Genomic DNA, 20,673 nt, shown 5'->3' with positions numbered 1-20,673 from the left:
CACTGGGGTGCGGACGATGACGAGCCAGACCCCAGCCCCTGCCTGGTGCTTTGGTGCTGGGGGCTCGGGGCCGTGGGGGCACAGAGAAGGCTGGGCTGTGCAGGTGCCACTGGGAGACCCGCAGCCCTGCCCGTGGCCCTCTCTGCCAACACGCGGCCCTTCTGGGTCACCCGCAGCCACCGCAGTCACCGGGGTCTGGCATTGGTATGGGAACAGCAGCAGTGGAACGGAGGAGGAGTAGCCAAGGAAGCCCCGGGGGTGTGCAGCCCACCCCACAAATCAGCCCAACTCGGTGTGTGCGGCCAGGAACCCGCGTGCTACGTCCTTGTCCCCGTGACGACCCCGTGAGGCAGGTTCTGTTACCGTCTCTGTGAGGAGAGTGCGTGGAGAGCAGCACAGCCTCCCGGTGACAGAGCCAGGACGTGTGCTCAGCGGCCACTGCTCCCCAGCAGCCAGGCAAGGAGCGCGCAGTCGCGGCCCCAAAGCCAAGGTGGACTCCAGAGAGCCCGAGTACCTGGAGGAGAGTGAAGCCAGCGTTAGAGCAGAGGGCAGGCGGCTGTCCTGTGACCAGCAGTGACAGAGGACTTCTTGTTTCTTTAATTCTGATAAGACGGACATAACGTCATGCTGACCATTTAACCATTTGCAAGTAGCATTAAATCCATTCACAGGGGGCGCCCGGGCGGCTCAGGTCACGATCTCACTGTTCCGTGGGTTCGAGCCCCGTGTCGGGCTCTGTGCTGACGGCTCGGAGCCTGGGGCCCGCTTCGGACTCTGTGTCTCCCTCTCTCTCTCTGCCCCTCCCCACACTCTCACTCTCTCTCTGTCTCTCATAAATAAATAAACATTTAAAAAAAACCCATTCACAGTGTTACATAACTGTCACCACTGTCTATACCAGAACTTTGTCATCATCCCGAACAGCGACTCTGTCCCCATCCCCCTGCCCCACCCCTAGCTGCCACCCAGCTCCTTTCTGTCTCCAGGAATTTGGCTGCTGAAGGGACCTCGTAGAAACAGAGTCATAGAGTATTTGTTCTTTGGGGCCTGGCTTGTTTCACTCAGGATAATGTTCTTGGGGTTCGTCCGTGCTAACGCGTGTGTCGGCATTTTATTACTTTTTAAGGCGGAAGAGCGCCGTGCGGGTAGACCCCGTCGTATTTATCAGCTCGTCCGTTGGCGGACCCTTGGGCTTCCACCTTTTGGCCGCTGTGAGTCATGCCGCTATGCACGTGGGTGTGCTGGGACCCGAGTTCCTGGCTTCGGTTCTGTGGGACATAGACCTACGGGTGGCACGGCTGGGTCGCGGAGCGGCTCCGTGTTTAACTCTCTGAGGAGCACACGGTTTGTTTCGCACCGAGGCCGCACCGTGGTACAGCCCCACCCGCTTCCGCCCAGGTTCACGTCCTCGCAGCATCCTTGCCAGTGCTTGCCCACGTTCGTCGTTGTTTATTACGGCCGTCCTTGGCGACGCACTTCTTAAATAAACCTTTAACAGGACACGTCACTAGGCCAAATTGTGGAAGGATTAAACGCCTGGTCCGGTAACGCAACACCCGTACTCCTCACACTTAGGAACATTTGAGGAAATTTTCTCCCTCTGCTCACAGGGGGTGGTGCAAGGTCACCGCCCTCGGTGTATCGGTTTGCTCGTGGGAATCGTGGGGTTATTCTTATTCTCAAGTGGTGATCTCTTTTGGCTTGCTTATTTTTGCCTCAAAACGAATTCCATCTGTATTCCCAGATGGCTACGCTTTGGACAATGTCAGCACCAGAAAAGAATAATACTGAAACTGGATAAAACGCACTAATTTTTTTAAGAATCCCTAGTGTGTAATTATCCTCAAGGACAGAGAGAAGCAGTCTTTCTCTTGATTTCCAGTTCCAGCAGGAATGGGAAGATCGCCATTTTGTGACCCTAAATGATGCAAGCAAGAATCACGTACGAATGCTAACGCTCTTGGCTGAAGGAGTCGTGGGAGCCCACAGAGCCCTCCACACCAAGTATCACCCTGCAGCTCACTGACTATGTACAAAGGGACGTGTGGGGACACTGATGGCTTGCCCCCTTAATCACATCGTCAAGTTTAGCATCACGTAGTGAGGGTAACGCAGCACGCACACATCATCCGCTGTGATCGGAGACACGTGGCATCACCCAGCAGAGATCTCCCCCCAGAACGTTCAGCCTCAATCTTACAAAGCGTCCAGACCCGACCTCAGTTTGCAAGGAATAAAGGAGTTAGAACCACCTATTAAGCAACAATCAGACACACCCAGAATGTGGAAGAGGCTACGAGAAGCTGGCCTGGCCTCACCGAAACGTCCACCGAACACGAGGGAAAAAACGTGGGACCGTTCTGTTCTAGAAGCAAATAGAATAAAGAATTGTAACAACCGAATATAATGAGTGAACCTTGACCCCAGATTGGAAAAACCAACAGCTGTACATGATACGGCGGAGGGTGTGGAATATGGATTGGATCTTAGGTGACAGTGTGACATGATTGTTAGTCTTCTTAGAGGTCACGGCCGTGTCGGGGGTAACGTAAGAGACCGTCCTTCCTCCTAGGACGTGCTGGTGCAAATGCACCTAGGGGTCAAGTGTCATGGGGTCGGCGATTTATCGTCGGAGTTTGGGCTAAAATGTGTGTATGTGTGAAGAGAGAGGAGGAAAGCAAGTGTACAAGAATGCAGACAGTTGTTGGCTGTAGGTAGACGAGTTGAGGGTGACCATTATCCTAGTATTCCGACTTCTGTATATGCCTGAGAACTGTAACAAAACATCGCGGGAAGTTATTTGTAGCTAACGTTTTAGGTAACGTGCTCTCTAGAACGTCATTCTTGTCTCTTGAAAGCCTTTGTTTTTCTGTTTTGCAGTTCGGGACCGAGTCCGATCGAAGATGGAAAGAGACATTTTGGCAGAAGTGAATCACCCTTTCATCGTAAAGCTTCATTATGGTAAATAGAGTCAAACATAACCTACTTTTGAGAGGCCCTGACGCCACCTTCCCAAATCCAGGGAAAATGAAACCGCGTGCTGGGACAGAAGGAGAAACCCCCACCACCCACCCTGTCAAGGGCCTGCGTGGCGTGGGGCTGCCTCCTCTCTGTGGTCCCGTGATCTCTTCCGTGGTCTGCCTCTCTGAGGGAGCAGGATGCCCGGTTCTAATCGGATTCAAAAGCGGGGTGGGGGGGGGGGGCTCGACTTTGTTACTAAATTATCACCGCTGATATAGTAAAAAAAAAAAAAAAAGTCTCTTGGCCTAGATTGGGGAGAATCTGTGATCTATTTTTGTGTTGTTTTAGAATGAAATGCCATATGACCTAGTAATTTCTTTAACCAGAATGGCATCACCTTCCGTATTTTAAGTGAAGGCTAGGTTTCAAGCATTTTAAAGATAGTAGCTCACGGGACCCTCAAAACTTCCTTTCAAGGAGGTTACCGTTTCCATTTTCTGGAAGGGAAATGAGACACAAATCAACCAATTTTGATGTTTGCGGCCACATGCCTACTCTGCCACGCCAAGTCCTCCTAGTTTGCTTTCGGTCTTTTCTCCCCTCGGGAAGCAGTAAGTGCAATCTTCAAATTAAAAGTAACGAATGAACGGGTGACTCTGGAGTCATGCCAGACAGCGTTAACACTTACGACCCTAGCGAATAACTAATATGCGTCAAGTGCAGGAGAAAAAGAAACAAAACGAAACCCCTACGTTGTCGGTTTCGAAGGCGCTGGGTGTGGGGCATTGTCCGGGACGTTTACACAAATCAGAAGGAAGCAAAGGCATAAGCCGAGTCCAAAGATGGGAGGAGGGCAGAGACTTCTAGCTCCTCCTCGCTGTTAACTTCCGATATTGCTAAGAAAACACTTCAGTCTTGTGTAGAAAGTGTGTGGCCCATCTTTTCAGAGCTAGTACAAGTGAATATGGATGTGAACTTGCTGGAAGCCGGTGGTGAGCGAGACTTCTCTGGCTGGCAGGCGGGTGCCCCTGGGTCTGTCCCACCGTGTCACCTGGGCCAGCTGGCAGGCGGGTGCCCCTGGGTCTGTCCCACAGCGTCACCTGGGCCAGTAGGTGGGTGCCCCTGGGTCTGTCCTGCACCTGGGCTGGCAGGTGCCCCTGGGTCTGTCGCACCGTGTCACTTGGGTCGGCAGGTACCCCTAGGTCTGTCCCACCGTGTCACCTGGGCTGGCAGGTGCCCCTGGGTCTGTCCCGCAACGTCACCTGGGCTGGCTGGCCGGCAGGTGCCCCTGGGTCTGTCCCACCATGTCACCTGGGCCGGCTGGCAGGTGCCCCTGGGTCTGTCCCACAGCATCACCTGGGCTGGCAGGTGCCCCTAGGTCTGTCCCGCAACATCACCTGGGCCATTGGGTGGGTGCCCCTGGGTCTGTCCTGCACCTGGGCTGGCAGGTGCCCCTAGCTCTGTCCCACCGTGTCACTTGGGCTGGCAGGTACCCCTAGGTCTGTCCCACCGTGTCACCTGGGCTGGCAGGTGCCCCTGGGTCTGTCCCACAACGTCACCTGGGCTGGCTGGCCGGCAGGTGCCCCTGGGTCTGTCCCACAGCATCACCTGGGCTGGCAGGTGCCCCTAGGTCTGTCCCGCAACATCACCTGGGCCATTGGGTGGGTGCCCCTGGGTCTGTCCTGCACCTGGGCTGGCAGGTGCCCCTAGCTCTGTCCCACCGTGTCACTTGGGCCGGCAGGTACCCCTAGGTCTGTCCCACCGTGTCACCTGGGCTGGCCGGCAGGTGCCCCTACCTCTGTCCACAGGGGCCCGCGGGAGGCTGGCCCTGCCCCTGACACACAGCCGTTTCAGCTGGTTTCCAGGGCGTTTCTCTGAAGAAGCACCGGGCGTCTTACCGGGATATTAATCGCACCTTCCGTGTCAGCTCTGTGGTTGATCAAATGCCATTTGCTCTCCTGCTGCCCGTCAAGCCCTAGGAGAGAGGATCCAACCCAGCCTCCGATTTATACAGTTCGGACGAGTCTTTAGTTAGAGGAGGTCTGTCTCTGCAGCCCTGGCTATTGCAGTGCGTCTAGCGTTTACTTCTAGAAAATAGAAGGCTCTCGAGTGCTCGGGGATATCGGGACCCCCGCAGCCTTACCTCCTGTGTGCCTAACACAGATGCCAGGGGGTAGATCGTCAGTAACGTTGAACTGACCGTCAGTGGTCAGCGGTGATTGGTTTCCCTGGACCCCCACATGCACGTCCAGCCCCCTCTGGAGCGAGGCACGCTGGCTGACCGGTGGGCAAGACCTGAAATTATAGGTCACGGTGAGCAAACCCCGGACGTGAGCCCCATTGCCGTGTCGCACAGCGGCCGAGCCGGTGGGCCACTGACGCCTCCGCGAAGGAAGGGAGCAGAGGACAGATTTCCCTGACCTGCAGCTATGCGGGGTGCAGCCGGTGAGGGGAGGAGGCTTGCTCCTGCGACCCCGTGAGCCCGGAGCCCAGCATCGGCAGTGGGGGTCGGGGGAGCAGGCTGGGCCTGTGGACGCTGGCTCCAGGCCGGTTCCAGCCCCTCTGGGATCAAAAGGGAAGCAGGCAGTGAAGGAGAGGAGAAAAGACCAGAGAGGTGACCCTCCGGGCTCTTCCTGAAAGTGAGGGACACAGGCAGACTCGTTCCTGCGGCCCTGTCCCCCGACTCTGCCCCGACCCCCGCCCGACCCCAGCCCTGCTTCTGGAAGGCTCCGGCATGTTCCGTGTGTGGCCCGGGATGCCGACCCTCCCTCCTTCCACAGCCTTTCAGACGGAGGGGAAGCTCTACCTGCTACTGGACTTCCTGCGAGGAGGGGACCTCTTCAGCCGGCTCTCCAAAGAGGTGCGCGGGGCCGGGAGGGCGGAGGGCGCCCGCGGGAGGGGCGCGTGCGTGCTGCGTGTGACACTGTGTGTGCGTGACTGTGTGGTATGAGTGTGTGAGTGTGTGCGTGTGTGGGGGAGAGCGCGTGGGAGTGTCAACATGCGCGCGCGTGTGTTCGCTGTGGGGTCCCGTGTGTGTGTGTGCACACGCGCGCGCGCGCGTGTGTTAAACAGGCAGCACAAGGGGTGCGGCGCGGCAATCTGTCGTCCTTCAGGGGCCGTGAGAGCACAGCCCTGAGGAGCCCCGCGAGGCTGCGCACGTCCGTCGGTCTGTCCGTGGCTCTGTCCGCCTCCCCGTGAGGAACGGACGCAGACAAGGGGTCGTAGGAACAGGCGGGAGGGACTGTTTCACGGGGTCTCACTCTGCGTCGTAGGGAGACGCGACTCCCTCGCGGCCCACCCACCCTGGAGGTGCCAGATCTGCACACAGGGGGTCGCCACGACCGCCAGCCCCCTTCCCGGCCCCAAGGCGTAGCCTGGACCTCACAGTCCCGACACGGGAGTTGTCCAGAACGCCACCCTGCGCGACACGAGAGCCCCTCGGCCCCTAATTGACGTGAAGAGCTCTCTGCTTCGTGGCGGGGGGAAAACCAGCCTTCTGCTGAAGGAGGCGGGAGCACCGGGCTTCCGACCTCCCGAGCCCTCTCGCCCAGCGCAGGTGTTTACCCGGCGGTAACCGTGGGCTCAGAGTGCCCGCCCCCCTTTTCTGCCCCTCTCGCTCCTTTACCAGGGGACCCTTCCATCCTGCCTGGCCGTCCAACACGGACAGTAGGCAGTAGAGCAGGACTGGGGGTCCCAGAGCCCCCTGCACTGCTGTCTCCCTCCGTTATCAAGGGTCCCCCAGACCATGCACAAGTGATACATTGGGCTCCTTGCGATAGACGTAGGAGGCCCGGGGCTGGAGGAATCAGATCCGGGCTCTGCAGAGAGCCCCCCGGAGCGGGTGTCTGGTCCCTCTTGTGCTCACGTGTTTCCGAAGATGGCTTCTTGATCAAAAGGCAACAATAATCAGCAAAAAGCCCCATATGACCTCACTAGGGGAGCGTGTGTCTCCCGTGACACCCTTTATTTCAGAATCGAGGCAAAATTTCCAAGTGTGGGCACGGCAGGTTCTCAGAAACAATACGGGAAAGTGCCTTTTTTCTGTTCCGTCTTTGAATGAGGCCAGTGGGCAGCGTCCTGCCGTGCTGGTCACTGCACTGACTTCCTTCAAGGACGGGCGTCCGTGGGGTGTTTCATTTCTGTGCAGAAACGACTTGTCGTTTGTACTTGGGGGCTATGCTGAGATGCGTCCTAGGAACCGGGCAAGCAGAGAAATACGGCTGCGCTCTGAGCACAGAACGCAGACAACCCGTGACGGTTGTAGAGAGAGAAGAAGTCAGATTAAAGAGAATCCAATGGCTATGGCAGAACTTGACTAAAAGTGAGCCCGTGGAATATGGTAGCCAGTTTAGAAAAGAAACACCCAGCCGGAAGAGGCAGCCTTTGAGCGTGGCACGACGACGGGTGGGTCCAACGGCCAGAAGGCCAATGAGGATTGATGGCCCCAGACGTCACTGCCCGCGACGATGGGGTGTGTGTCCCGACCCCGTGGGGAAGCGTCCCTTCTGTGAGATGGACGCCCAGCACCTGTGGCAGCCTGAAGTATCTGCCACCCAGTTCCCCGAACTGCCCTCATTCTAATTCTGTGCTCACCAGGGAGCCTTGTCTGCATCCAGAGAAGGAATTCAGCAATAATACGCCCTGGCGGTCTCTGTGACGTTGGTTTCTCACAGTGAACATAAAAAGGTGGTTTGTGATAACAATCTGGCTTTCCAGTAAGGTGACTTTAAAAGCCGCCCGCTGGTCCTTAACGGGACCGGAGGTACGGAACTGTCACCAAGATAATGGCGTTGAAGTCTGCCGGGCACCCGGCCTGGCGTATGCCTCGGCTAGCCCGCGTCGGGGTGCCCCCACGACTCTCCCCCACGTGCGGGTCGCCTTTGGCAGAACTCGCCTCACTTTGGGCGGACAGTGGGTTTGCGTAAACCCCGGGGCGGGGCCGGGGGGGGGGGGGATGAGACCCGAGGTGCGTTCTCAGCAGCCCCTCATCCGGCCTCGCCTGTGCCGTTTCATAGCAGAACCACTCACATCAAAATATACACCCAGAAACACCCCCCAGAGCCGCGTGAGCCGCGGGGGCGAGGAGGAGGGGGAAACCAGGCTCCCCGCTCACAGGCTAAGTTCGCCGTCTTCGCGGGGAAGTAAGCGCTCTTCCGCCTTCGCTGGCCTCACAAGTATGAAGAGAACTCACTTTTCCGTTGTAAGAGCCCGAAGAGCACTGTGGGGGGAGCTGCGATCCCCTGCAGAGCGGAGGTAACTGAGCGTGCACTCCGCAGGGCCGGGTCTGTCAGAACACTCCGGCCACAGGACGCGCCGAACAGTCCCACCCCTTCCTACTTTCTCACTAGGTGATGTTCACTGAGGAGGACGTCAAGTTCTACCTGGCTGAGCTGGCCTTGGCGTTAGACCACCTGCACGGCCTGGGGATCATCTACAGGGACCTGAAGCCCGAGAAGTAAGCGAGCGTGTGAAGGACGCCCCTCTGCACCCCCTTTCTTGCTGCCCCCGCCGGTGGCCGTCGCTCTCTGGCGGGTGCACCCCGGAGACAGGGCTTGGGCCACCCTCTCGCGGACGCCTCCCACGCGGGTTCCACCTGTCCGCCCCCGGGAAGGTGTCCCAACGGGTGCGACTTAACGCTGGGGGTCCCGCCCTTCCTCCAGAGCCTTTACTCTTTGATCCACACCGAGCTGAAGAAAAGACAGCTCTTCTCCGAAGCCATTTTTACCAGGTGTGGCGGCCGCTTGTGGGACACGCCCGGGTGACGTTGTGCCCGCACACGATGCGGAGTTCATTTGCCCAACACCGGTGGGAAGTTCAGGTCGTGTATGGCTTTGACTTAAGCACCTGCAGCTGTCAGCCACAGTAGAACACCACCGGCTGCACACGAAAATAAATGTTTCCGTAATCACAAAAGGCCCTGTCTTCAGTGTCCCCACAGAGGGGACAGTGTCCTGTGAACCACAGCTGTCTCCCTTAGGGAGCGGTAGCAGGAGCGGATCTCAAAGCTGCGAGCCCTGGGCGCCCGTTAGGCGTGCACCCCGGTTCTCTCTCTCTCTTTTAAAGGGCAAGGGGATCTTTACAGTTGAAAATAGTAATATTTAATAGCAGAGTGGAAGAAAGATCTTGTCATCAATTGGAATTAGTAGGAGATTAATCTTTTTTTTTTTTAATTTTTTTTTTTCAACGTTTTTTTTAATTTATTTTTGGGACAGAGAGAGACATAGCATGAACAGGGGAGGGGCAGAGAGAGAGGGAGACACAGAATCAGAAACAGGCTCCAGGCTCCGAGCCATCAGCCCAGAGCCTGACGCGGGGCTCGAACTCATGGGCCGCGAGATCGTGACCTGGCTGAAGTCGGACGCTTAACCGACTGCGCCACCCAGGCACCCCTAGTAGGAGATTAATCTTGAAAGTCGCTCCTTTCTGGGCAGACATTAAGTACAACTGAAAGGCAGAGATGAAAATACTCGCTTCTTTCCTGATAAATTGTCTTCTTAATTATGTGCCGCAACATTCCCCTTCAGATTCCGTTAAAACAGGCGGCCTTTTTTTTTAATCTCAGGGCATAGGTTTTAATCGTGGTAAGAAAAACAATATAAAATTAGCATCTTCACTAATTAAATTCACTTTTAAATGTTTTTAATGTTTCTTTTTGAGAGCGAGAGAGGTACAGAGCATGAGCGGGGCAGGGGCAGAGAGAGAGGGAGACACAGAGCCCGAAGCAGCTCCAGGCTCCGAGCCGCCCGCACAGAGCCCGACGCGGGGCTCGAACTCACGGACCGTGAGATCGTGACCTGAGTTGAAGTCGGAAGCTTAACTGACCGAGCCCCCGGGCGCCCCGACATCTTAACCGTTTTTAAGCGTGCAGCCCTGTGACACAAAACACACTCACACGGCTGCGTGGCATAATCCACCTTCCAAACTCTCTCCTTGCAAAACTGAGTATCTGTCCCCGTGAGACACTCACTCCCCTCACCGCCCTCCTGCCCCTGGCACCCCGACTTCTACTTCCTGCCTGTGAATCTGGCTGCTCTAGGCTCCCCCCGACCCCGACCCCGACCCCCGTGTAAGTGGAATGCACAGCGTTTCCTGCATTGTGCCTGGCTCACCGCACTCCGGTCCATCCGCGTGCTAGGGTGGGACGGTGTGGCTTCTGTCCATTCCCCTTCCTGGTCTCTTTAAGTCTGGGCTGGTACCCCTGCCACCCAGAGCTGATGGGACAGGATCTAATGACAGCAAAAGAAGGAATGGAAAGCTAGGAGCCCCGGGGACCCTGAGGGCTGACAGCCAGAAGAAGGGCCTCCTCAAGTGCCTGCGGGCCTGCGTCCGCCCTTCCAGACTCCCCCTCTGCCGGCCGGTGAGCAGTGCCCTCCCACGGGAGAGCAGGGCACGGAAAGGCCAGTGCCCCTCCCCCCCCCCCCAACCCCAGGGCTTCTAGATGTCAGATGCCGCTGTGACAAGAGCTTGGACCCAGCTCCTATGACAAGGCGAAGCCTGCCGAGCCCCAGGGCTCCTCGGTGCCAGGGCCCAAGGTGTCACAGGCTCCCCAGAGCCTGGGGTGGTCACGAGAGCCAGGGTGGGGCTCACGGAGGGGCGACGGGAAGAAGTAGGGGGCCTCTGACCCAGAGAAGAAATGCACGAGGCTCCAGATCTGCACAGGCCAAGGCGATCCTGGACCTGAAAATCACATTCCCCGCACAGGGCAGTCTGAAGGGTTCCCGACCGTTCCCGTGGGCTTAAGAAGGTCTCAGACCTGCGGGTCCCAGCTTTTGCCGGGTTAACCCCAAACACCGTGGATCTGAGTCCGCTCGTGCCCCGGCAGAAGCTGCTGGCGGGGGAGGCCGTACTGTGCAAGCCCACGTCGGTGCGTCGCAGGCGAGCCCGGGTGCTGACCGCCACCCAAAGTCGCGCCCGCCAGCCCGGCTGGGCCGCTCGTGAGGCATGCTTTCTCCTCTCTCTTTCAGCATCCTGCTGGACGAAGAGGGACACATTAAGATCACAGGTTTGTAAAGGGCAGCGGTGTCCCGGTGACTTCCCCCTGGCCCGGTAAATGGGGGAGTGGCCTGGACCCAAAGTCCCCCTGACGCCCACATCGGCTGCTGTGTGTCTCTGATTTGGCTGGCATTTTCACAGATGTGGATGAGCTGTGTGTGTGTGTCCTCACAGCATCTGGAAATTCTCGAGCTTGCCGGGCTCCCTTCCGTTTCTCTCTCCTTCTGACCAAAGAACCTTCCAGCACCTTCCCTGCAGACTCTCAGTCCCGGCTGTTTTGGAGCCATCTTCTCCGCACCCCTTTCCACCCCACCCCCGCCCGCCGAGGCCCCCTCTTCTCTACACCCCTTCTCCCCGAGGCCCCCTCTGATCTGCACCCCTTCCCCCCGAGGCCCCCTCTCCTCCACACCCCTTCTTCCCGAGGCCCCTCTTCTCCGCACCCCTTCCCCCTGAGGCCCCCTCTGATCCGCACACCTTCCCCCCAAGGCCCCCTCTTCTCCACACCCCTTCCTCCCCGAGGCCCCTCTTCTCTGCACCTCTTCTACCGAGGCCCCTCTTCTCCCCAAGGCCTCTTCTCCACACCCCTTCTCCCCGAGGCACCCTCTTCTCCGCACCCCTCCCCCCATGAGGCCCTCTCTTCTCCACACCCCTTCCTCCCAAGGCCCCTCTTCTCCGCATACCTTCCCCCCGAGGCCCCCTCTTCTCCTCACCACTTCCCTCTGAGACCCCCTCTTCTCTGCACCCCTTCTCCCCAAAGCACCCTCTTCTCCGCACCCTTTCTCCCTGAGGCCCCCTCTTATCTGCAACCCTTCCTCCCCAAGGCCTCTTCTCCTCACCCATTCCCCTCCGAGGCCCTTTTTTCTGCACACCTTCCTCCACAAGTCCCCATCTTCTCTGCACCCCTTCCTCCCTGAGACCCCCACTTCTCCCCAACCCTTTGCCTCCAGGGCCCCCTCTTCTCCTCACCCCTTCCTCCTAAGCTCCCTCTTCCCCTCACCCCTTCTCCCCGAAGCCCCCTCTTCTCCACACCCCTTCCTCCGAGGCCCCCTCTTCTCCACACCCTATCCCTCCGAGCTCCCTCTTCTCTGCACCCCTTCTCCCTGAGCCCCCCTCTTCTCTGCAAGCCTTCCTCCCCAAGGCCTCTTCTCCACACCCCTTCTCCCCGAGCCCTACTATTCTCTGCAGCCCTTCCTCCCTGAGGCCCCCTCTTCTCTGCACCCCTTCCCCCCAAGGCCCCCTCTCCTCCGCACCCCTTCTTCCCAAGGCCCCTCTTCTCTGCACCCCTTCCCCCCAAGGCCCCCTCTCCTCCACACCCCTTCCTCCCGGGGCCCCTCTTCTCCGCACCCCTTCCCCCCGAGGCCCCCTCTCCTCCACACCCCTTCCTCCCGGGGCCCCTCTTCTCCGCACCCCTTCCCCCCGAGGCCCCCTCTCCTCCACACCCCTTCCTCCCGAGGCCCCTCTTCTCCGCACCCCTTCCCCCCGAGGCCCCCTCTCCTCCACACCCCTTCCTCCCGAGGCCCCTCTTCTCCGCACCCCTTCCCCCCGAGGCCCCCTCTCCTCCACACCCCTTCCTCCCGAGGCCCCTCTTCTCCGCACCCCTTCCCCCCGAGGCCCCCTCTCCTCCACACCCCTTCCTCCCGAGGCCCCTCTTCTCCGCACCCCTTCCCCCCGAGGCCCCCTCTCCTCCGCACCCCTTCCTCCCGAGGCCCCTCTTCTCCGCACCCCTTCCCCCCGAGGCCCCCTCTCCTCCGCACCCCTTCCTCCCGAGGCCCCTCTTCTCCGCACCCCTTCCCCCCGAGGCCCCCTCTCCTCCGCACCCCTTCCTCCCGAGGCCCCTCTTCTCCGCACCCCTTCCCCCCGAGGCCCCCTCTCCTCCACACCCCTTCCTCCCGAGGCCCCTCTTCTCCGCACCCCTTCCCCCCGAGGCCCCCTCTCCTCCGCACCCCTTCCTCCCGAGGCCCCTCTTCTCCGCACCCCTTCCCCCCGAGGCCCCCTCTCCTCCGCACCCCTTCCTCCCGAGGCCCCTCTTCTCCGCACCCCTTCCCCCCGAGGCCCCCTCTCCTCCGCACCCCTTCCTCCCGAGGCCCCTCTTCTCCGCACCCCTTCCCCCCGAGGCCCCCTCTCCTCCGCACCCCTTCCTCCCGAGGCCCCTCTTCTCCGCACCCCTTCCCCCCGAGGCCCCCTCTCCTCCGCACCCCTTCCTCCCGAGGCCCCTCTTCTCCGCACCCCTTCCCCCCGAGGCCCCCTCTCCTCCGCACCCCTTCCTCCCGAGGCCCCTCTTCTCCGCACCCCTTCCCCCCGAGGCCCCCTCTCCTCCGCACCCCTTCCTCTTCTCCGCACCCCTTCCCCCCGAGGCCCCCTCTCCTCCGCACCCCTTCCTCCCGAGGCCCCTCTTCTCCGCACCCCTTCCCCCCGAGGCCCCCTCTCCTCCACACCCCTTCCTCCCGAGGCCCCTCTCCTCCGCACCCCTTCCCCCCGAGGCCCCCTCTCCTCCCCACCCCTTCCTCCCGAGGCCCCTCTTCTCCGCACCCCTTCCCCCCGAGGCCCCCTCTCCTCCGCACCCCTTCCTCCCGAGGCCCCTCTTCTCCGCACCCCTTCCCCCCGAGGCCCCCTCTCCTCCGCACCCCTTCCTCCCGAGGCCCCTCTTCTCCGCACCCCTTCCCCCCGAGGCCCCCTCTCCTCCGCACCCCTTCCTCCCGAGGCCCCTCTTCTCCGCACCCCTTCCCCCCGAGGCCCCCTCTCCTCCGCACCCCTTCCTCCCGAGGCCCCTCTTCTCCGCACCCCTTCCCCCCGAGGCCCCCTCTCCTCCGCACCCCTTCCCCCCGAGGCCCCCTCTCCTCCACACCCCTTCCTCCCGAGGCCCCTCTCCTCCGCACCCCTTCCCCCCGAGGCCCCCTCTCCTCCCCACCCCTTCCTCCCGAGGCCCCTCTTCTCCGCACCCCTTCCCCCCGAGGCCCCCTCTCCTCCGCACCCCTTCCTCCCGAGGCCCCTCTTCTCCGCACCCCTTCCCCCCGAGGCCCCCTCTCCTCCGCACCCCTTCCTCCCGAGGCCCCTCTTCTCCGCACCCCTTCCCCCCGAGGCCCCCTCTCCTCCACAACCCTTCCCCCGAGTCCTCCCCTCCCCTCTCCGTGGCCCCCACACATTCTCGCTGCCACATGTCCCCACACCGTTTTCCCACAGGGGAGTTTTACCCAGTGCCAGTACCGGGCACGGTGCATCTAGTCCCTGGCAGTAAATATTGATTATACATCTTTACATGCTTGTTAATGTTGAAAGTTAGGTCTAAAATTTCTCATGAGCTTCTGTACCAGATCCTGACTATCCGTTTAACCGGACCTTGCCTGGCACGGCTGTAGGGCACCTGTAATGTCCTGTCATCAGAGTTATGGGGCCTTTGGTGGAGGTTTAAGCTTCTCTTAATACTTCAGAAGTTTTCTTTGCCAAACGAGGAACTGCACATAGAATATACAAGTGACACTTGTGTGCGGTGTTTGCGAATAGCCCTGAGCTCCCACGTCAAATGTATCTATGATGTTACAGGGTTTGGGCTTTCTCTGATCAAGTGATCATGCTTCTGTTATTATTATTATTATTATTATTATTGTTATTATTATTATTACTCATGACCCGGGGCTAATCCTGTGTCATGATTGGCCATTTGGGCCAGGCGCAAATTACAAACAACCGCTCCCAGGCGCTAATGTGCAAAGCAAGTCGTTCAGCTGGAGGAAGCACATCCACCCATAGGTAGTGTGACCTCCTTGCCTGGCCTGTGACCTCACGCCACCCTCACCGGGCCCTGAAGGACATGATGGATCGTGGCCTTCTTCCCAAACACGCTGAAACCGAGGGCCACCGTCCTGAGAACCACGTTCCCACGACCTTTGCCCACCAAGTGCGTGGCCACGCCCGCTGTGCCAGAAGGGAGACCCTCGTGAGGATTTCCTGGGGGCCGGGGGGAGGGGTGGCCGCCCACCCCACGGCAAATGCCATCTTCCCTTTGTGCCTCAGCTCCGGGGACCACCTTCCCCAGCGGCCTGTGCCTGGAACCCCTTCCGGCCCTTGCCTTCAAGCTAACCACCTCCGTCCGTCCCAGCGGACCAGGGGCCACGTGCTTCTCTGTCCCCAGGCCTGCTTGTCGGTCCCCAAGAAGTGCCATCCCTTGATCCTGTTAGCAGGCACTCCTGGGTTTGTAGATTCTTGAAAGACTCTGTAACTTACCGTGTGGGGGCACGATGACGCTTGCATCCAAGGAGGGTTCTGTGCTGGGACAGAGCGGGCGGGAGGGGTGACACGTGCGGGCAGAATTCCCCCATGTGACGGGGGAGCTGGCGGGTCGGGAGCCCACACAGACGCGGTCCTGACTGCCGCCCAGACTGAAGCAGCGCCCTGTGCTGTCCCTCTTTTAGATTTCGGGCTGAGTAAAGAGGCCATCGACCACGATAAGAGAGCTTACTCCTTCTGCGGGACCATAGAGTACATGGCACCCGAGGTGGTGAACCGGCGGGGACACACGCAGAGCGCCGACTGGTGGTCCTTCGGTGTGCTCATGGTAAGGGTCCTCCCCGTCCGCGTCACTGTCCCTTGTGGCCGGTCCCCAGGTTGGTCCAGAGGCCCACGAATGACCAGGGAAAACAGTGTTTGGGATGTATACGAGCAGTGTGGCTATGTGACCCGGGGACGGGGAGGAGGCCACCAGATTCCTGCCCCTGCCCCTCCTGGCCGCCTCCCTCTCTGCCCATCCCTAATTCCACCATCAGGAAACAGAACTGGGTTCACGTAAGGACCCACAGGTACTAAGAGTCAAAGCTTCCTTGTACTTAACAGTCGTACAGGCTGAGCATGAGGGTTTTAAGGGATGCGGTGATCTTCGTATTAAAGACATTCGTCACGCACAAAATCCTTCTGCCTAGTCGCAAAACTTAACGTGAGCCAAGATATACATGGAGTTGGACATTTTTACATCTACGTCTAGAAACTTGACTTTTCTTTAGCTCGTGTGTTCACACAGCACAGACACAGACACCGCCCAGCCTGGGGCGTCCTGTCCCCAGATGGTCCTTCCTCTCCCTTCCTCGTGCCCCATCACTCCGCCGTCCTCCCCGACAGCACTATGCTGGGGGCCCTCCGTGCTCCCGTGCCCTCAGCGCACACCAGACTTCTCGGCTGGCGTGAGGCACAGCCTGTGCGTCCCAAGCCCAGCTTCTGTGCGTCCAGGCCACCACACCACATGCCTCACTTCTGTGTCCGACGCCCAGGGTTCTGGGCACCCTGTCTGGGCCCTCTTGGCACTTTGACACGTGGCCGCTATAAATCCGTCATGTTGCGAATACCCACGGGAGTGTCTCCCCAACACAGGCACTTGGGCACCGCCCCGTCGGACCCCATCACGGAGAGCAGCGCCCACGCTCGGGGAGCTCCGTGACCTGTGGGGGTGACACGGCTGTGGGCTCTCACCTCAACCTCCTCCCGGGGTCCCCTGCCCTTCCTCATCCCAAAGCTCTAGGAGAGCTCTGGAGTTTGGAGAATATCGCACGGACGTCGGTCCTTTGCTTTTCCCAAGGAGACCTGGTTCCAGCAGCATCTGGCCTCATTGACGCAGCAGGAACCGGGAGCGCTTGGCTCTGGGCATTTCTCACTGAGTTGGCAGGATCATCCGGTCATTTGGGTTGAAAAGACTCCACAGTCAGGGTCTCTTTGCAGCCGGGGAAGCGAACGGGTCCAGGACTGTTGTGCTCGGCGGCAGGAAGCGGGAGGGGGCGTCACCGTGATAACAGGGTCTCATGGCACTGAGTTTACAAGGCGCCTCCCTTCCTTCTCATCCCATCTGAACCAAAAAAATCACTAAGTTATGTGGGAAAGATCTCATTCTTTCTGTTTATAGAAGTGGAAACGAAGGCTCAAAGAGCTTGAGTGATTGTGTTAAGATCATATAATTGTTCTAAAAACCACATTCTCATGTAGACCTGCCCACCAATCCCTTTAGCCCCCAGCGGTAACCAGCTTGCAGCCAGATGTGACGATGCCTGTTTTCCTTTGGGCAGCACCAGGAGCGACTTCCAAATTCCCACTTGCAAAGAGAGATGGGTCTAGGGTGGCATTGGTGTCGCGCCTGAGCTCGGACTCGGGAGGAGATCGGTTTAGGGCATGCCGTGTGTATACGGTGCCCTCCACCGGCTTCGTTAAAGGGCGGGTAGGACCACCAAGGGAGCACCGCCAGGAAAGGTCTTCACACTGCAGGGGTCACCGCCCGTCCCCTGCACGTCCTCACTGAGGGGCTACCCCCAGACCGTCTGATGGCCACAAGTGCCCTCCAGGCTCAGACGAAGACGCCTGCATGGATGGTGGAGGCCCTCGTCCTCGAACAAAATTGTCTGAAGTTAGGTCCTTGAGGCTGGAAAAGAACTTGAGCGGTAGTGGTGGTCTCCATGGCAACAGTAAATCGCTAACATCTCCATACTAGCCTGGAACTCCGTTTTCAGGAGGACGTTGGGATTGTGCTTTGTGGGTGCTTTGTAGACATCGGAATGCTCCGAGGTCGTAAGGGAGAGGCCCTTAGATTTTTCTCTCATTTCTTAGCCACTCACACCGAGCGTGCGTGGATGTTCACACGCAGGTGTCTGTGTAAATTGTTCGGCACATACAGCTGGCTCGGGCTCAGGAGCTGCCCTGGGAAAGGAAATGAACGCCTGCACCTCTGCCCTCAAAGGACCAGGTCATGTAGACCTTCAAGTGCTCAGAGCAGGGGTGATGCACAGTGGGTGCTGAGGGTTGTGGACTAGTCTGTGCTCTGCGCCCTCCGACACACGTGCACACAAACTTATACACCCTTGCTGAGGGGCACCTGGGTGGCTCAGTCGGTTAAGCATCCGACTTCAGCTCAGGTCACGATCTCACGGTCCGTGGGTTCGAGCCCCGCGTCGGGCTCTGTGCTGACAGCTTGGAGCCTGGAGCCTGCTTCGGATTCTGTGTCTCCTTCTGTCTCTGCCCCTCCCCCACTCACGCTCTGTCTCTCTCTATCAAAAAATGAATAAACGTTAAAAAAAAAATTAAAACCAAAACCACGCCTGCTGAGCCCAGGCCAGCCCTGCCCCACCCCGGGTATGGCCACCATCCCAAATATCCCATTTCATTGTAGGATTTGTCCTTGTCCGTTTTCACATTAAGATGTAACTTGCCCTTGATTTCTTTTTTAAGAATGTTGATCAGCCAAACGAACTTGAATTGTAGGTTCCCTGCTATGAAGTGTGTCCCTTATGGAGAACCTTCTCGTTCCACCACTCCCGGCATCGTTTGGGTGCCTTCCGTGGTGTCGTGTCTGTGCCGCAGGGCTGGCCACTCTCTTGAGGCTCATCAGATGTCCCTTCAGACAGGGCTTTCTACCCCAGCACTGTTGAGGTTTGGGGCTGGACAGTTCTTTGGGTGGAGGCTGTTCTATGCATCGTAGGATGTTAAGCAGCATTCCTTGCTACTCAGTAGACGTCATGGGCACCTACACCCCCAACCTCCCCAGCTTGACCTTCAACCTGTCCCCAGACATTGGAAGATCCCCCCCTACGGGAACAGCCTCCCCCATTGAGAACCACTGCTGTAGAAACGTCAAAATATTTATCCTTCTGTACATTTCCACAGCCTGCCCTGGTGCCGACCTGTGAATGGACCTCTTGGGGAACCACCAGCATGTGTCCTGGTGTGTGGGACCCCAAGGCCGATGATGGCTTATATCAGTTTGCCCTGGAAACCTTGGTCGGTCTCGGTATTGTTGAACACCAGAGCAAAACTCTGACTGCATATGATGTCCCAGGAAAGCACATCAGTAAGGCCCTGATTTCCTGGGATCCTTAAATACGGAGAAAGTGCTGAGCGGCTTTGTTGAGAACAGTAATACCGAAAACTGAAATGATCTCCTTTCTCCACGTGTGACAGAGAGGGAACCTGTAAGGGGGCTGGAAGTGGTGAAAATAGACTCGTGTGGGGTTCATCACGATCACCACCACCAGCATTGTCTTCATCACTAAGCATTTAGTGGACACCCACGTTTGCCGCTGTGTTAGATGCTCACGAATAGTGCGTGACCTCCCCCTGTGTTGCAAGGGGAAGAACAGGGGAAGGAGGGAGAGAAACACAAAGGCTGTGGATCCCCTGGGGTCATAGTCAAAGCGAAGAAGGAATCACCAGGCGAATGCTGCAAGTTGCTCGTTGACCCACAATAAAGGGTTACATGAGGCACAGATGTTCGGGATGGGCCCCGATTTTGTAGCAATGAGTTCTCAAAGGCTTTTCCTTGCCATGGAATTTCATTCCTGAAGGAAGGAAGGAGAGAGAAAGAAGGGTAGAAGCAAAATAGGAAGGGGGTTGTCTTTGCTAATAGGATTCTATTTTAAGAGATACTTTGATTTCTACGATCAACGTATAAACTTTCATCTAGTTTTGTCAGATGAATGGCTCATCTGCCAGGGCGTTCTCCCCTTCCATTTAATTATATTTGTCTATTTTTGGATCATCTTCTGGACTCTCTGACTCTCCGTTTTTATGGCTTGTAGATTGATTGATTGCCTGCAGTCTGTTCTGTGTGTTTTCACCGAATGAGTGCACACGGGAGGGACAGCAGGTGTTAGCACAGAGGAATGCTTCACACATCTCAACAGGAGGGAACTCTTAACATTTCTTTTCAGATTTTACCTTCAAAAAACAAACCAAGAGTATTAATAAGGCCTTAACTACACTCATTGCTTTCGGTTGGTTAATTTCACTCCCGGCAGGCTGTCATAAGGGTAACTCCACGGGGTAGGAAAGCTTTTAGGTACATTTCGGCATTACTTATAATAGCAGGAAATTGGAAACGTTCTAAGTGTCCAACAACAAATAAACGTGTTTGGCATAGCCACATATAAAGTGATGTTATGAAGATTTTCCAATAAGCATTGGAAGCCTTTATATTGTTCTAGGAAAGGTTGGTATATAAAACCTTATCTGTGTTTTTAAAAAACACAGCTTCAAGAAAGTAGTAGACGGAAATAACAACTATTAATTGTGGCTATCCCCGGATAATGGGATTGTGGGTGATTATTTCAGTCTTTCTACTCCGATGTCGTTCTCGAGTTGTTCCTAATGCGGAGGAGAGATACCGCGGGATAAATTTTAAAGGAACAGAGACATGCAGTCGGAATCAAAACTAAGGCAAGTTTAGTAAGATCATACCAACACCCGCACCGAGGCGTTTCCTTATACAGTTTACCCTTGAACCGCACAGGCCTAAGGGGCACTGACCTCTGAAGGTAGTTGAAAATCCACATACAACTTCGACTCCCCTCAAAATTAACTAACAATAGCTTAGTGTTGACCAGAAGTCTCACAATAACATAAGCGGTGGATTAACACATATTTCGTGCATTATATGTGTTACGTGCTGTATCCTCACCATAAAGTAAGGTGAAGAAATGTTAAGAGAAAATCATAAGAGAAAACACGCCTGTGGTGTATGTAGCACTGTATTTACCAAAACATGACCCGCACGGAAGTGGATTATTTCACACCCGTGTCGTTCACATCTGTGGTGTTCACACCCATATTGTTCACAACTGTGTTGCTCATACCCATGAGTCACAGCTGTGTTGTTCCCAGCAGTGTCGATCTCACCCATGGCGTTCACACCCGTGTCATTCACAGCCATGTTGTCCACACCTGCATTGTTCACACTGGTGTCGTTCATGCCGGTGT

At 57.5% G+C, this 20,673-nt stretch overlaps 1 protein-coding gene across 6 annotated transcripts in view; it reads left to right on the top strand.

The window, feature by feature from the left end:
• Positions 1 to 20,673, top strand: part of RPS6KA2 (ribosomal protein S6 kinase A2) — a 354,515-nt gene that overhangs the window by 277,604 nt on the left and 56,238 nt on the right. For all 6 annotated transcript variants that reach the window (XM_058735871.1, XM_058735870.1, XM_058735873.1 and 3 more), the window contains 5 exons: positions 2,881 to 2,961; positions 5,742 to 5,821; positions 8,310 to 8,416; positions 10,926 to 10,963; positions 15,363 to 15,505. In XM_058735871.1, the coding sequence (XP_058591854.1) occupies positions 2,881 to 2,961; positions 5,742 to 5,821; positions 8,310 to 8,416; positions 10,926 to 10,963; positions 15,363 to 15,505 (449 nt within the window). The remainder of the gene's footprint in view (positions 1 to 2,880; positions 2,962 to 5,741; positions 5,822 to 8,309; positions 8,417 to 10,925; positions 10,964 to 15,362; positions 15,506 to 20,673) is intronic.

Source organism: Neofelis nebulosa, chromosome 6 (assembly GCF_028018385.1).
Source record: "Neofelis nebulosa isolate mNeoNeb1 chromosome 6, mNeoNeb1.pri, whole genome shotgun sequence".
Taxonomy (NCBI): domain Eukaryota; kingdom Metazoa; phylum Chordata; class Mammalia; order Carnivora; family Felidae; genus Neofelis; species Neofelis nebulosa.
The sequence above is the reverse complement of the archived record's forward strand: the minus strand, read 5'-3'. Positions and strand labels throughout refer to the sequence as shown.